We start from the raw sequence: 17236 nt of genomic DNA, 5'->3' as shown, positions 1-17236 counted from the left end.
GGAGCAGGGAATGCCATCCAAGTCTCCTACGTAGGCGGCAGGAACCCAGTGACTGGAACCGTCACTGCTGCCTCCTAGGATCTGCTTTGGCAGGAAGCTTGGAGTCAGGAGCGGAGCTGGGACTCACACCCAGGCACTCCAATATGGGACGTGGACATCTCAGCCCCTTGGCCAGCTGCGCCTGCTCCATCTGTCATTGTCATAACAGTATTTCATGATGAGAGCGTGCGTTTATTTAAGATGGTGACATCTGACTGATGCCATGTTTATAGGGAAGATTAAAACTTTGTGGCCTGATTTTCAAAACTTCCTCAGCCGGTTTCTCATGTCCTCACCACAGCACAACCTCCAAGAGGGAGAACATTTCTCCAGATTATCCACTCACTCTTCTGGAAGGCCTGACAACCATTAGCCACTTTTGTCTTCTGGAACAACCCAACCAAAACAAAAAGGTACATTCTTTTGTGAATTCGAAACAATTTTCGTATTTTTTGTTTGCCTTCATTGGGTTATGACTGCTTCAAATAAGTAAAGTATGCATGTAACATTTGTGAGTAATGTGTGTATGCAAATGATGATAATGCATATGCAGATTGTAAATATATGCAGGCATCGAGAATGTGCGGAGCGAGTGTGTGGTGCGGATGGGTGTGTTATGCAAATGTGTATGTAAATGCATGCAAATAACACAAATGTGGTTTTGTTCTTGCTTGAGCTCCTCGGGCACTTCTGCCTTGCCCCATGTAACTGTGTGGGATGGCGTGTGAAGCTGCCCGTGTTCATCTCTGCAACGTGTTTTCACTTGTCCTGGTGTTCATGAAATTGGAGACGGAAGCCATCATAGCGGCTAGTTGCTCCACGCCATCTATGATTAAGCTTAGAGTACATCCAGTTCTTTGTCGAATGACAGAAAGCATGTGCAGCGCGGAGCCCCAGACTCCGGCTGCCTCTCCCTGCAAGCAGGCCAGGGTTGAAATGCACAGGGAAGCACAGTGCTTCCCGTAGCCTCATGTGTGGCTCTCCAGGGAGAGAATCCCGCAGCTCAGACACAACCCCACCAGCTGTAGCCGAGGCTCACGTGTTCGTTTTCATCTTTAGGCCATGGCTATCGGTGACCCCACCAACTTGAGAAATGCCAGGAACGCCATCTTGGAAGAGCTACCCCGGGTGGTTAACACCATGGCCCTGCTCTGGACCGTTCTCAGGAAAGAGGAGGCTCAGAAGAGACCTGTCGACATCCTGGGGGGCGCGAAGGGCTCCTCCTCCGTCTACTTTAAAACCACCAAAGTGAGTGGCCTTTCTCCTTACTCTGTCTTCCGTTGTCCCTGCATGGGAATGTGTGCATCCACAATCGGGTGCACTCCAGGAAACCCAAGGTGGAAGTCAGAAACACAAGTCTCCGGTTTGGTTTTTTTGTTTGTTTGTTTGTTTGTTTTTAAGATTTATTTATTTGGAAGGCAGAGTTACAGAGAGGCAGAGGCAGAGAGAGAGACAGAGAGAGAGAGGTCTTCCATCTCCTGGTTCACTCCCCAGATGGTCTCAACAGCCAGAGCTATTCTGATCTGAAGCCACAAGCCAGGAGCTTCTTCTGGGTCTTCCACACGGGCACAGGGTCCAAGGACTTGGGCCATTTCCTACTGCCATCCCAGGCCATAGCAGAGAGCTGGATCGGAAGTGGAGCAGCCGGGACTCGGACCAGCACCCACATGGGATGCCAGCACTGCAGGCCGTGGCTTCACCCGCTGCGCCACAGCGCCTGCCCCTCCAGTTTGTTTCTGAGGATTGAGCTCCCTGTACATTGAACATAAGGATGTGAGTGGGTCTGGGCTCTTTTCTTACTTTTTTCTTCCTTTCTTTTTTGTAGCCTTGGAGGTAGGGACAGGTAGAGTCCTCACCTGAGTCTCCACAGGGTGGGGAAGGTCTGGCCCACAGGCCGTGTGAGGCCGTGACATCATTTGGTCAGACCCCTGGCAAGGCAATCTCAGGCAGGAAACAAAATCCAAGTCTACAACAGGCTGATTTTTAAGTTATGGCTCTATATGGCCCGCAGATGATAGAACCAAATGGCCCTCTGCAGATAACGTGCTCCCTCTCCTGCTCTATGGCATTTCTGCCTAACCAGCTTGTCTTGTGTTCAGGGCGGCACATCAGAGCGGCTCTGGGGTTTTGTGCTGAACCATCAGCCCAAAACTGCTGCATCCGTGGAGGGTCCTTGGTGCCAGGCGTGGCCTCAGGGCTCACCCACAGCTCCTGGTGGCCCTGTTGTCCTGCGCTGTGAAGCACAGATGGCCTCCAGAACCTACCGCTGGTCCCCACGGTGCCCTGGGAGGGAATCCTGAGTTTGAAGCTGCTACAGGAACCTGCTTTAGGAAAAGGTCCAGGGGCCAGTGTCGCGGCACGGCGGGTAAGCCTCGGCTTGCAGCACCAGCATCCCAGAGCAAGTCGTGGCTGCTCCACTTCGATCCAGCTTCCTGCCAATGCACCTGGGAAGGCAGAGAAAGATGGCCCAAGTGCTTGGGCCCCTGCCACCCATGTTGGAGATCAGGATGGAGTTCCTGGATCCTGGCTTTGGCCAGGCCCAGCCCCGACCATTGTGGCCATTTGGAGAGTTAACCACTGAAGGAAAGATGTCTCTCCCTCTCCGTCTCTTTTCTGCTTCCTCTGTCACTCTGCCTTTCAAATAAATCTTTAAAAACAAAAATTCAGAAACTCACAGCCTCTCATGCTCAGTTTCCTCCCTGTATACAGGCTCTGTGGTCGCCCTACTCCATGGGCTGATGGAGAACGAATTCATCAGGCTTCTGTTACACAATGAAGTACCTGAGGAAGGCGAACCTTATTAAAGAAAGAGGCTTAGTTAGCCTGCAGGTCCCAGCACACGGCACTGGCACAGGGGGATGGGCCCCTTTCCCCCACCCCATTGCCCAGTGCCAGGCTCTGATGGGAGATCAGCACGGCCAGGGGGACATAGCAGGCACTCAGCGATCCGTTCACTCAGCCGCTGTGTGCCGCAGTGCACTGGGCCCTGTTTGCATGTGCAGGCTGACAGTGCAGGCTGCTCTGGCCATGTGCGGCCCACCAGGGAACCTGACTGTTGCCGGGAGTCGGCAGCGGGCTGAGCTGGACCCCAGGTGGGGAGGATTTAACTGGGCAGGTGTTTCAGGTGGGGACGGGCGCCAGATTTGCACAAGGAGCACCGTGGGCAGGTCTCAGGAACTGAAAAAAATCCACGAGCATGACCGGTGCCGTGGCTTAACAGGCTAATCCTCCACCTTGCGGCGCCAGCACACCGGGTTCTAGTCCTGGTTGGGGTGCCGGATTCTATCCCGGTTGCCCCTCTTCCAGGCCAGCTCTCTGCTATGGCCCGGGAAGGCAGTGGAGGATGGCCCAAGTCCTTGGGCCCTGCACCCGCATGGGAAACCAAAAGAAGCACCTGGCTCCTGGCTTCGGATCAGCGCGATGCGCTGGCCGCAGCGGCCATTGGAGGGTGAACCAACGGCAAAAAGGAAGACCTTTCTCTCTCTCTCTCTCTCACTGTCCACTCTGCCTGTCAAAAAAAAAAAAAAAAAAAAATCCACGAGCAGCGAAAAGGAGCATGGGGAATGAGGTCCAAGCCGTGTTCTAGGTTTCTTGTGAGCAAAGACTTGGTTCGCTGGTGCTTGTGGGCAGCCGAGGCTGAGTGGTCTCCCCGCAGAAATGGCCCTGACTCGGTCTCCAAGCATTGCGGGGCTTCCGGCCAGCCCTTCCCCAGATCTTCCTGAGCAGCTGCACCTTGACGTGGCACCACGTGCCCATCGCACACACCCAGCTCCTCCAAGGCGGGGCTCCGGTTCCTCCTGCGCCCCAGGGTCCTCCAGCCAGGAAGCGCTAGGTACCAACAGGACAGGTGTCCGCTCTCGGCCTGCACCACATGGTGGCCACGTGTACCCAGGCGGGACGTGAGAGCCCTCATGTCACTCTGCAGTAACTTTGTTTTTCTGTTTTCTAGACCATAAGACAAAAAATTCTGGACTTCTTAAACCCCCTGACGGCCCACCTCGGGGTGCAGCTGATGGCTGCGGTTGCCACAGTGTGGAGCAGAAAGAAAGCCCCGCGACACAGTAAGGTGAGGGCAAAGGTCGAGTGGGAGGAGCCATTAGAGACACGCCCAAGGGGCGTGGGCAGCAGAGGTGACCTCAGAGGCCCACGGGGAAATGGTTGAATCAGTTTCACCGAAACTCCAAGCCGTGTCTCAGAACAACAAGGATTACGGCCAGGGGAGCCCACCTCTCCCTCCCGTGTCCTAACATGTAATACTTGTGCTTACCGTGGCCTTGAGAGTGCTGGGAACACGTGCATTTGAAGAGAGGAAACCAGCCAGGAGCGCACCCCCTGGCCCGAGAGGCCGTTCGTGGTCCTCCTTGGAAAGCCATGGTGGGCCGCTTCCTGGTGGGGTTCCGCCTTCGTGTCTGCGGGTTGCACTTGGCCGTGACGGGAGAAAATGGGAGCCGTCAGGCCTGTGCCTGTGTGTGTGTGTGCACAACAACGGCGTTCTGCGGCCTCCCGGGCCCGGGCCTCCCTGCCACGGCCAGCTTGCGTGTACCTGGTCTCTGTCTCCTTCTCCCTGTCTCCTTCAGACGGAGCACATCTCTCCCAAAGGTGCTTCCGTAAGTCCCAGGACGCCAGTGTTACTGCCGCATGGTCCACAGCACCTTCCGTTCCTGATGTGTGCTGGACACTGAACGCGATTCTGTAGCTAAGGGCCAGCTCGCTCTGTTCCCGTCCCTGGGGTCCCTCCCACCGTCCACTAGGAAGAATTTGTTTCAAAGGTTGAGATGGGGGCAGGCCTTGGGCCCAGCACTGAAGACTCCCGTGTCCTGCCTCTGCGCCTGACTCCAGCTTCCTGCAACGCAGACCGGGCACCTCGAGCAGCAGGAGGCCTGAAAGGGATCCCTGGCTCCCGGTGTTGGCCCCTGTGGCTGTCCCAGACATTCGGGGGATTGACCCAGTGGCTCCCCCACTTGCTCACTCTCACACTCCCTCCCACCTCCCCCCACCATCTCTCTGTGTCTCAAAAAAATTTTTTAATGAAAACATCAGTTAGATATTTATTCCCATGTCCTGTACTCAGGATTCTACAGATTCAACCGCACCAAGTGGTAGATTTTAAAATCTCATTTTCCAGTTGAAGTACCCAAGACTCAGAGAGGGCAAGTGACCCATGCAAGGTCACGGGATGGACAGGTGGCAGAGCGAGGACCTAAGTCCAGGAACATTGCCACTCGGAGTGGCATGTGGTCTGCATCCTTAAAACAGCTGAGAAAGTACTCTCCTGAAGTGGGTTGTTACCCCATGCCTCCTGCTGGCGTGGCGTGCCCGCGAGCTGGGCAGTAGGGAAGGGAGCAGAGCACCGGAACAGCTTTGCTGATTCGGCTCAGGGTTCACCTTTGCCAACTGCAGAGCCTGCCGTCTCTGAGCCAGGCAGCCTCGGCTTCCTGTCGTGTCTGGTAAGAGTCAGCCTCTCCTAGGACTGGAACATATTCTGGACATCACTCTCAAGAGGAACCTAAAAAGTTAAATCGATACATTTGTGCACCACTGAGAATTCTTTACAGTCAGATTGTCCATTGCTTCCTTCAGGCAATGAGCCAGTTTTTTTAATTTATTTATAAAAAGGGAACAAATTCCATGTATTTCACGTGTAGTTTGAAGAGCTTCCTACCATACCCTCCCTCCCTCCCACATTTTTCTTTAATGAAAACAAAGTTCTTTCTCCAAGAGCAGCTATCATAGAACACTTCTGTGGGTCGGCCTTGTTCTGCCTTCTCTCTGTGAGCGGTCAGTGTCCCCCCACCCCTTGGCAGATCATCCCGGTGGCCAGTGCCTCGCAGCTGACGCTCGTGGACCTGATCCGCGCACTCAGCACTCTGCAGACGGACACGCTGCTGCACCTGGTGAAGGAGGTGGTGAAGAGGCCGCCGCAGAGCAAAGGGGACGAGGTGAGGGCCTGGGGAGGTGGCAGCCCTGCCACCCCTCTTCCTGCACGCCGGGGCTGGGAGGAAGGCCTGGGCAGTGAGGGCGAGCAGGTGTACCACTCCGTCCGCGGCCTGTGCCCCGGCCAGCCGTCTGCTCTCAGCTGGCCACTGCCCCTTTCCTGCCCACTGTCGGAGGCTGTCTCCTCTCCTCGCAGCCACAGAGTATGGAGCCAGCCTCCAGCCCAGGTGCAGACAGCGCCTGGGAACTGGCAGTGGGCAAGGCAGGGAGCTCAGGAGAACAAAGAAGTTGGCAGGAAAAACAGGGGCCGAGCCAAAGCAGGAGGCGGGAAATGACCCCAAGAAGCGGGTCAGGGGCCGGCCGATCGCCGCTGCCAGGCTGTGTGGATTTGCCAGGTGCTTCTGCTCAAGGTTGGCTCCCGCAGGGGCTGGGACACAGGGAGCTGCCTATTGCAAGGGCTGCTCCGGGGTTCTTGAGAGAGACATTCCTGAGTCACAAGGTCACACAGATGGGCGTATTTCTAACTGTGAGCTTTTTCTTGTTTTTGTTTTTGTCTTATTATTTGATGGAGCTCCCATCTGCTGGTTCACTCCCCCAAATGCCCATACCAGCCTGGGGGGGGGGGGGGGAGGGAGGGCAAAGCCTAGAGCCAGTGACCCAATCCAAGTCTCCCATGTCTGTAGCAGGGACCCAGAGGCAGGAGCAGATCTGGGCATTGAACCCAGGCTCTCAGGTGTGGGACACAGATGTCTCAACCGCAGGCCAAAAATTCACCATTTATAAGCTTTTTAAAAAGAAGTGTCTTGGGGTCAGCATTGTGGCGCAGCTGGTTAAGCCCACCGCCCACAACACTGCCATCCCATGCGGGTGCCAGTTCGTGTCCCGACTGCTCCGTTTCTGATCCGGCTCCCTGCTAATGTGCCTGAGAAAGCAGTGGAGATGGCCCAAGTGCCTGGGCCCTGCACCCACAGGGGAGACCCTGGTGAAACTCCTGGCTTTGACCTAGCCCAGCCCAGCAGTTGTGGCCATCTGGGGAGTGAACCAGTGGATGGAAGACCTCTCTCTTTCTCTCTCTCTCTTCTGTCTCTCCCTCTCTCTCCGTAACTCTGACTTTCAAGTAAATTAAATCTTAAAAAAAACAAAAAGTGATACCCCTAGAAAAAGAAAGCAGAGGTCAAGGCCCTGTCCACAGGTGTTTGCGGGAACAAGGGCGGCCCCGTGCTTTCCCGGCAGGCTCTGTCCTTGCTGCGATCCGACTCCGTGGCACTGGAACGCGTGCTCGTGTCTGTGCCAGGCTCACCGAGTCATCATACCGAGAGCCGCCGTTCTTAAGCCCAAGGCCAAGGCCTGGTTGCAGAGGGCTCAGGGGAGCCTGACCAGGACGACTTAACAAAGCAGAGCGAGAGGACACAGCTCAGGCGGCTCACTGAGAGGGAAGGCATTGGCTCCGGCTCCTGTGACGCTTCGGGACGCTTCGGGGTGATGGTGCTGAGCCCCAACACCCCGCCTGGTTCTGCTCGGTTTCTATGGTGCAGGCGAGGGCTTGGGTCCTGTACAGATCTTTCTCAGCTCTGCACAGTGGATTCAAAACAGCACGCACTTTGGGGTTTAATATTTTTTCCCTTGGAGCTTTTTGTTTTTACCAAAGCAAACCTTTTTGTAGAAAAGTGCAAGGAGCTGTCTTGCTCTTAATTTGCTGGAAGCAGGGATTTATTTCGGCCTTGAAATAGTTGCCTTCTAACATTCTTTCCAGCACAAATTGAAAGCAGGGTCTTGAAGAGATATTTGTACACCAGTGCTGTTAGCTGCATTATTTATAATTTATTTTATAATTTATTTATAATTATTTATTTATATTATTTATTTAATATAACTTAGAAGTATCCCAGGACATCCAGCAGATGAACAGATAAACAAAATGAGATACATACTCAGTCTTGAAATGGAGAGAGATCCAAAAAAATTTTATTGTATTTTATTTGAAAGGCAGAATTACAGAGAGAGGGGGGAGACATCTTCCGTTTGCCATTTCACTCCCCAAGTGGCCACAAAAATCCACATTTTTCTACATGAGCCTGGGAAAACAGCAGAAGATGGCCTGGGTGCTTGGGCCCCTGCTACCCACGTGGGAGGCCTGGATGGAGTTCCAGGCTCCTGGCTTCATCCTGGCATAGCCTTGGCCTTCCAGACATTTGAGGAGTGAACTAGCAGATGGAAGACAGCTCTCTCCCCCGCCATACACACACCCTTTCAAATAAATAAAGCTTTTTTAAGTATATATATATGGGACCGGTGATGTGGTGCAGTGGGTTAAAGCCGTGGACTACAATGCCGGCATCCCATATGGGTGCCGGTTCAAGACCCAGCTGCTCTGCTATGGCCTGGGAAAGCAGTAGAAGATGGCCCAAGTCCTTGGGCCCTACACCCACATGGGAGACTCTGAAGAGGCTTCTGGCTTCGGATTGGCACAGCTCCGGCCATTGTAGCCATCTGGGGAGTGAACCAGCAGATGGAAGATCTCTTTCTCGCTCTCCCTCTCTCTCTCTGCCTCTCTGTAATTTTGCCTTCCATATAAATAATAAATCTTTAAATATATATATATATATTATATATATATATGCACACACAGCTGCACAGATTAGAGACTCGGGATTAGGAAGCAGAGGCAAGGACAGGGCGATGCCGCAGCCCCCGTTGGAGGGCCGGCCCAGGCTCTCCCGAGGCCGTTGTTGTCCTGTTGCCTTTCACCGCTACAGAAACACTGAAGTGGCTCGGCCCAGAGGGTGGAGCTGGGACGTACCGCACTGGGGGAGCAATCAGGTCCTTGGCCAGTTTGAGCTCATGACTCTGAGCCTGTCTCAGGTCGAACTTGAGCTCCCACCAGAGGTCCGTGCCTGATGCCTGGCCCTCTTGCCGTGGCCACGTTGGGAACAGTCTGACCTTGGCCTGGCCCAGCCCTGGCTGTTGTGGCCATTTGGGAGTGAACTAGAGACCTCTCTGTCCTTCTCTCTCTGTCGCTCTGCCTGTCAAACAAATAAATCCCTCCCTCCCTTCCTCTCCCTCCCGTCCTATCCTCCTCTGTAACTATTCAAATACATAAATCTTCTAAATAAACAAACCTACCTATTCAAATAAACAGGTAACTTTTTTGGGAAGCAAAGCTTGGCTGTGTCAGGCTGGTTCTGGTGCATTTTGGTGTGAATTCTCTGTGGCTGTGCTTGCGGCCACCCTGGAGTAATCGGCTGTGCTTTCGTTTCCAGAAGTCAGCGCTGGCGGACATCGCCGTGTTGCAGTTCTGCTACGCTCTCATCCAAAGGTAACGCAGCGCCCTGGGAAACGTGGCCCAGGCGCAGAGGCCCTGGCTTCCTGTCCGGCCGCCTGGTGAGCCCGAGGGCAGAACAGAGCTCACGGTGTCTTCACGTCCTCCCAAGGCCTGGGGCGGCCTGGCCCGAGCGTCTTTACTCTTCCTCCCCCAAGGATCTCGTTTAACATTTTGAGATCCACATGCTGAGTCCAGGGGACTCCTTGAAGTCAGCAAAGCCTTAGGCAAGGCCTCTGCAACTTTTTCTTTCTTTTTTTTTAAATTTTTTAAATTGATTTATTTGAAAGGCAGCATTACAGAAAAGCAGAAAGAAAGAGAGGTCTTCCATCTGCTGGTTCACTTCCCAGATGGCCACAATGGCCGGAGCTGGGCTGATCCCAAGCCAGGAATCAGAAATTCCATCCAGGTCTCCCACGCAGGTGCAGGGGCCCAAGCACTTGGGCCATCTTCTACTGCTTTCCCAGGCCACTGGCAGGGAGCTGGATCAGAAGTGGAGCATCCGGGACTCTCATGGGATATAGGCACTGCAGGCAGCCTGCTCTGCCACAGTGCAACTTTAAAAGACTCAGGTCCACATTCAGTTGGTAAGAAAAACAAAAACAAAACAACAAAGGAAGACACAACGCCCTCAGATAGGAAGGTGCTGGAGAAGTGATGGCTGGGCCGTGTTCTCCCACTGGGTGGCTTCTGCTTAGCCCTCCCAAACCCAGTCCCCGATGAGCAGCCCTGATAAAAGGAGGCTCTGGGGAGGGGACTCCCCGGATGTTCTTCCAGGGACACAGAGGAAGCGTCACTAGGCGTCCGCCGGGCCCTAGGGCCCGGCAGTGACCCAGCCACAGCTCTCAGGCCTTTGCTCTGCTGCAGTACATGGGGGTGAGGGGGCTGTAGGCCACTTCTCAGGGGAGCCTCTACCCCACGTCGCCACCAGGAGTTGCACGGTGAACAACTCTGGGATGTCCTTGGCTCACACTGTAACACTCTAGTTGCTCACATTCAGCTCAGCTGAAGTTGCCAAGAGCTGAATGAAGGGTCCTAACCCGGGGGCCCCTGGGCCAGGGGTTAAGTTCGGTCCCGCTGTCACCCTCCACCCACAAGCATCACTGCGGCTCTCACCTCCCTCCACGGCAGACAGAGGTGAACGGTGACACCTGCAAAGGCGTTACGGTGGCTCAGGCGGAGTCTGCTCTCTGTGCAGCCGCAGGTTAGCTTCTGGCCGGCTGCCTTTAGCAGTAGACACAGTGAGTTGGGGACCAGGACCTGGGGAGCCGGGGGCCCCCAGCTGCCTCTGAGCATCAGCAGCCTGTGTGGGGCCACCTGGCTTTGTAGCAGGACCTTAGCATCCTCACCCGGGGAGTCCTCTCCTGGGGGCTGCTGGGGGGCAGATCAGTCTCCTGGTCCGTGTCCCCCAACCCAGCGCCTTGCGACCTTCTCAGAGAAGGCTGGCCCTGCGACATTGGGGAGGTAGAACGTTAGCACCAGGGGATCCCAGGATCTCGAAGCCGGCCGTGTAGTTTCAGGCCCAAGGAAGCCAGGACCGTGTCACCTGCCCCCAGCAGGATTGCAGGTTCCAGGGCCCCAGCCGCTGAGCTCATGTGTGTTGTCTTGGAAGCAGCAGGTCGGTCAGATGAGCTGTTTTCCCCTCTGTCCGGGCCTGTTCGTTCATGCCTGGGTGTGTTCTGTCTGTTGTTCACAGGCTGCCCACACCAGCCCTGCAGGAGAGCTTCGGCTCGCTGCTGGCCGTGCTGAAGGAGTCGGTGCAGCTGAATCTGGCGCCACCCGGATGCTTTCTGCTCCTCAGGTACCACGTCCGCCCTGACGTGTCCTCTCCCGGGGCAGTTTGCTCTGGCCACGGTTCTGATGTAGAGCTGATTGTCTCTCTACAGCATGCTGAACGACTTCGTCACCAGGACCCCCAACCTGGACAGCAAGAAGGACCAAAAGGACCTGCAGGTCTGTAGGACGACACGTCCAGCACAGCGTCGCCGTTCTGGGAGCCGCTCCATCCCCGGGAGGGGGCGGGGCCATCGCTGTAGAGAGCAAACCTTGGGCGGGATCCGAGCACAGCCTCAGAGCGGAAGGCCGACTGCCAGATACAGGGGCCAGGAGGGAGTCAGGAAACCACGATTTTGCGCCATGGTAAACACTGGTTGAGTCAGTGACTTTTTGTCAGAGGCTTTTTTTTTTTTTTTTTTTTTTAAGTTTTATTAAGGCAGAGGGATCGAGAGAGGTCTTTATCCACTGGTTTGCTCCACAAATGGCCATAACACCCAGGGCTGGTCCAGGCCAAAGCCTGGAACCCAGAACTCCATCTGGTTCTCTCACATGGGGACAGGGGCCCAGGCACTTGGGCCATCTTCTGTTGCCTTCCCAGGTGCATTAGCAGGGAGCTGGATTAGACGTGCAGCAGCGGCACCTGAACCAGTGCCCAGATACAGGATGCTGGCATTGCAGGTGGTGGTTAGCTCACCGTGCCAGTGTTGCCCCCCGCCAGGCTTCCATTTAAACAGCAAAGCCCTAGGCCGGTGCTGCAGCTCACTAGGCTAATCCTCCGCCTGCGGCGCCAGCACCCCGGGTTCTAGTTCCAGTGGGGCACCAGAATCTGTCCCGGTTGCTTCTCTTCCAGGCCAGCTCTCTGCTGTGGCCCGGGAAGGCAGTGGAGGATGGCCCAAGTCTTTGGGCCCCGCACCTGCATGGGAGACCAGGAGGAAGCACCTGGCTCCTGGCTTCAGATCAGCGCAGAGCGCTGGTCATAACGACCATTAGGGGGTGAACCAATGGAAGGAAGACCTTTCTCTCTCTCTCGCTCTCTCTCTCTCACTATCTAACTCTGCCTGTCCAAAAAAAAAACCAGCAAAGCCCTTGGTTCTAAGTCCAGGACCCTCACAGGTAACAAAATCCAGATAGTCAAATCCCTTCTGTGCAATAGCAGTGTTTGTGCAGAACCGGTACCCATTGTCCTGTACATGGTGAATCTTGTCTGCATTGCTTACAACACCTGACACGGCATCAGCAGTTGTTCCACTGTACTGCTGAGAGCTTAAGGACAAGGAAAATGAGTCTGTATGTGTTTGATGTGGACACAGCCATCACAGCCTCACCGCATCGCAAGCCCCAGCCACAGTGTGACTTTCTGGAGATAGGCCCCTGTGACCTGAGCCTCTGACCCCACTGTCAGGTCGGGTTCCCATGGTCCCCTCTCACAAATCAGGGTTCAGGTCACTTGCTGGAGCAACTCGCAGAACTCAGGGAAATGCATTTGCCGCTTCATTGTCAAGGGCATCACAGGGACACAGAAGCAGAGATGTAGGGGCTGGGACGGGGCGGGACAGGAGCCTGCCTGCTCTCCCCACAGCGCACCCTCTGGGAACCTCCACGTGTTCTCTGGCCGTCAGGGGTTTGTGGAAGCTCAGTACTGGGGAGCCCCTTCACCCTCGGGCCCCTCCCTCCTGAGCTGGCGGCCGGACAGAAAGACCCAACTCTGTCCTGCCTTGGCCTTGCATTCTAAGGCCTCCCTGCCACGAGGAGCCTCTGGGGACTGCAGGGGCTGTGTGCCGGCAAAGGGGAGGGAGACCCAAGAGCTGTTTCCCGGCGTCCCACCCACACCCCCGATGCCCTCAGTGCCCCTTTTCCTGGTGGTTCCTCCGTCTGGCACGTGGCACCCTGCCTGGGTCCCCATGGCCCAGCCCAGACACACCTACTTCCCACGGTGCAGGGCTCTTGCTGGCTTCTAGACCCATCTGCCAAGCTGTGAGCCTTGCCTTGCAGTCAGGCCAGGGTTACAGCTCCTCCTAGCTGGGGTACTCGGTAATGCAGCCTGGGAAGCAGGCTCCCAGGTGCCACCTTCATCCCACGATGCCCAGACGCTTTGCTGAGGATGCTATGATAGTGTATGGCTCACTCCACCCCCATGTGCTCAGCACCTTAGTTTCAGCGTGGGGACATGGAAACCAGAGCGCGAGTGACCCCACTGTGGTTGTCAGCCTGGCCTGCCGGGGCCCTGTTAGAGCTCAGTCCAAAACAGGGGTCTTCTGTGGTTTTTATTTAACATCAGCTGGGACCCATGGTCCTAGAAAAACCAGAAACTCAAGCTGCTAATACAGTGTGCGCCTGCTGAATACAGTGTGCGCCTGCTGAATGCAGTGTGCGCCTGCTGAATACAGTGTGCGCCTGCTGAATACAGTGTGCACCTGCTGAATACAGTGTATACCTACTGAATACAGTGTGCACCTGCTGAATACAGTGTGCACCTGCTGAATACAGTGTATACCTACTGAATACAGTGTGCACCTGCTGAATACAGTGTGCACCTGCTGAATACAGTGTATACCTACTGAATACAGTGTGCACCTGCTGAATACAGTGTATACCTACTGAATACAGTGTGCGCCTGCTGAATACAGTGTGCACCTACTGAATACAGTGTGCACCTGCTGAATACAGTGTGTACCTGCTGAATACAGTGTATACCTGCTGAATACAGTGTGCGCCTGCTGAATACAGTGTGCGCCTGCTGAATGCAGTGTGCGCCTGCTGAATACAGTGTGCGCCTGCTGAATACAGTGCACTGCTGAATACAGTGTGCACCTGCTAAATACAGTGTGCGCCTGCTGAATACAGTGTGCACCTGCTAAATACAGTGTGCACCTGCTGAATACAGTGTGCGCCTGCTGAATACAGTGTGCACCTGCTGAATACAGTGTGCACCTGCTGAATACAGTGTATACCTACTGAATACAGTGTGCGCCTGCTGAATACAGTGTGTACCTGCTGAATACAGTCTGTACCTGCTGAATACAGTGTGTGCCTGCTGAATGCAGTGTGCGCCTGCTGAATGCAGTGTGCAGCTTTACTATCAGCGTGCTGCCCTGGTTGGGAGTGTTTTACCTGCTGTCAGTCTCTGAAGAAGAATGGTGTTTATTGACGTTAGCAGAGCACCGCAGCGGGGATGCACTTGCCGTGGTAACCTCTGAGCTTTTGAAAGAGGGTGAGGCAAGGGGAGGTGCTCTTGTCTTGTTTAAATGTCTCTCTTCCTCTTTTTTTTTTTTTTTTTATTGGACATGTACACTCAGACACAGAGCTCCCATCTGCTAGTTCACTCCCCAGGTGCCTGCAAACACCAGGGCTGGGCCAGGCCAAAGCCAAGAGTCTGGAATTCTATCCGGGTCTCCCACGAGGGTGGCAGGAACCCAGTCACCTGAGACATTGCCACTGCCTCCCAAAGTGCACATTAGCAGGGAGCTGGAGTCGGGCCAGAGCGGGGAGTCCAGCCTGGGCACGCTGGTGTGGAACGAGGGAGTCTTCACTCACGTCTGGACTGGAGGCCAAATGCCCACCCAGGAGAAGTCTCTAAAGGCAAAGACAGGCCAGCATTGTGGTCCAGGGGACTAAGTCGCCACCTGCATTGCACCCTAGTTGTAGGTGCTGCTCCACTTCTGATCCAGCTCCCTGCTGATGTGCCTGGGAAAGCAGCAGAAGATGGCTCAAGTCCTTGGGCCCCTGCACCCATATGGGAGACACATGGGTGTCCATTGGGGTGGCCATTTGGGGAGTGACCCGCAAATGGAAGATCTTTGTGTCTCTACCTCTATGTCTGTAACTCTGCCATTCAAATAAATAAATAAATCTTTAAAAAAAAAAAAAAAAACAGGTTGGGGCCATGTTGCAGCATAGCAATTAAGCCACCACCTTCTATTCCACTTTTTTTTTTAAAGGTGTATTTATTTATTTATTTGTTTGAAAAGCAGAGTTATACACAGAAAGAAAGAGAGGCAAGGAGAGAGAGAGAGGTCTTCCATCTACTGGTTCACTCCCCAGTTGGCCGCAGCTGCCAGAGCTGTGCCGATCCGAAGCCAGGAACCAGGAGCCTCCTCCAGGTCTTCCCACGAGGGTGCAGGGTCCCAAGAAGTGGGCTGTCTTCCACAGATTTCCCAGGCCACAGCAGAGAGCTGGATCAGAAGTGGAGCAGCCAGGTCCCAAACTGGCACCCATAGAGCCCGACACACCTCAGTGCCGGCATCTGCTCCACTTCTGATCTAGCTCCTTGCTAAAGGCCTGAGAGGACAGCCCAAGTGCGTGGGCCCCTGCACCCATGTGGAAGACCAGGAAAAGACTCCTGGCTCCTGGCTTCAATTTGACCCAGCCCTGGTCCTTGGAGCCATTTGCAGAGTGAACCAATGGATGGAAGACCTCGGTCTCTCTGTCTCTCCTTCTTTCTGTAACTCTTCCTTCCAAATAAATAAAATGCAACTTAAACACACACACAAACGAGGAAGATTACATGAGATATTTTTGAAACCGTAACTTTTGGCCACAATGATTAACACCTGGGGCACAGGTCGAGCAGACACTTCTTGGGCAGATGTCTTAGCAGAAGCACTTTTCAGATACGGCCATGGTGGTCCCTGTGAGGCTGAGGTTCTGGTGGTGTCTTTGTGATAGCCACTGTCAGGGAGGCAGCCAGGGACTGACTTAACAAGGTAGGTCTGTCACTGGATGCACACAGAGCACCCGTTTTGATTGATTGATTAATGAGAGACAGCTCCCATCTGCTGGTTCACTCCCCAGATGCCCACAACTGCCGGGGTTGGGCCAGAGCCAGAGCCTGAGCCAGGAACACAACCCAGGCCTCCTGTGTGGGCGGCAGGAACACAACCACTTGAGCCATTACTGCTGCTTGCAATCATGTGCATTAGCAAGAAGCAGTGCTTGGGATCCAGAGCCTGTGGAAGGCCGCCACAGAACACCAAACGCCAGAGCTAGAGGAAGGTTTATTGTCGAGTGGCAGAAGCCCAGCAGGTCTAGGGGAGAGGACGAGAGGGTAAGAGAGCCTAAGAGAGCAAGATCAAGAGAGACCACGTGTTTGGGTCCTGTTAAACCTTTGCCGCAGGATGGGCAGGGAAATAGGAGTAGCAAATGCCATTAGGATAGGGGTGGAGCTGACACTGGTGGTTGGGCCATGGGGCTTAGGACCGAAGCTCACTGTGCAACGTGGAGACAGGGGCCAGGGCCTAAGATGGTGTCCAAGGCACAGATGGCACCACAGAGAAGACGGCACAGCCAGGACTTAAGCCCAGGCACTCAGTATGGGATGCAGGTATTTTAACCAGCCACGCAACCACTAGGCCAAATGCCTGCCCCAACAATCCATTGCATGAAGACAGGCTTTATTTGTGTGGCCAAAGCAAGGGGCGCTGGAGTAAGGCCTACATCTGTACCCCCAGTCATGGGGCAGGGTGGATTTATGGAGTGGCCTTGGGGCTGGGGAAGTTTCAAGGGGGTCCCAGCTGATCTCCAAGCTGATCCGTTGGCTGCAGCCAACAGATGACAATGACAGACCTTGTTCCATCAAGGACTTGGGCTGCCACACACCAGAGCACCTCTCAGATCTCTGCTAAAAGACGTCCCGCGCTTGGGGGCAGAGTGTTTGCCCTGACAGTGAGATGCTATTAAACGCATGGCATCTGTACCTGCCCCCTGCTTGCTGCTAGTGCAGACCCTGGGAGGCTGCTGATGGCCCAAGCAATTGGGTTCCGGGTTCCCAGCTCCCAGCACCAGCACCAGCACCAGCACCAGCCTAGCCCTGGCCTTTGCAGGTGTTTGGAGAGTGAAACAGCAGGTGGAAGCTCTCTCTCACTCTTTCTCTGTATCTCTCTGGCCCGCGTTCTGTCCTGTCAGGTGGTGCTGTCTGGGGCCCGCGTTCTGTCCCGTCGTGGTGCTGTCTGGGGCCCGTGGTCTGTCCCATCGGATGGTGCTGTCTGGGGCCCGCGTTCTGTCCCGTCAGGCGGTGCTGTCTGGGGCCCGTGTTCTGTCCAGTCGTGGTGCTGTCTGGGGCCCGCGTTCTGTCCCGTCGGGTGGTGCTGTCTGGGGCCCGTGTTCTGTCCCGTCGTGGTGCTGTCTGGGGCCCGTGGTCTGTCCCGTTGGGCGGTGCTGTCTGGGGCCCGT

General features: G+C 54.9%; 1 protein-coding gene across 5 annotated transcripts in view; it reads left to right on the top strand.

Annotated features, from left to right (window-relative positions):
* DOP1B (DOP1 leucine zipper like protein B) overlaps nt 1–17236 on the top strand; it is a 122178-nt gene that overhangs the window by 86707 nt on the left and 18235 nt on the right. For 4 of the 5 annotated variants that reach the window (XR_009867289.1, XM_062205318.1, XM_062205299.1 and 1 more), the window contains exons 20-26: nt 341–452; nt 1099–1287; nt 3989–4105; nt 5844–5978; nt 9234–9289; nt 10989–11093; nt 11179–11245. Coding sequence is in view for 4 of the 5 variants with exons in the window: in XM_062205318.1 (XP_062061302.1) it covers nt 341–452; nt 1099–1287; nt 3989–4105; nt 5844–5978; nt 9234–9289; nt 10989–11093; nt 11179–11245 (781 nt within the window). In the remaining variant the exon portion in view is untranslated. The remainder of the gene's footprint in view (nt 1–340; nt 453–1098; nt 1288–3988; nt 4106–5843; nt 5979–9233; nt 9290–10988; nt 11094–11178; nt 11246–17236) is intronic. The other variant, XM_062205328.1, reaches the window with a different exon arrangement.

The sequence above is a fragment of the Lepus europaeus genome, chromosome 2 (assembly GCF_033115175.1).
Source record: "Lepus europaeus isolate LE1 chromosome 2, mLepTim1.pri, whole genome shotgun sequence".
NCBI lineage: Eukaryota > Metazoa > Chordata > Mammalia > Lagomorpha > Leporidae > Lepus > Lepus europaeus.
The sequence above is the reverse complement of the archived record's forward strand: the minus strand, read 5'-3'. Positions and strand labels throughout refer to the sequence as shown.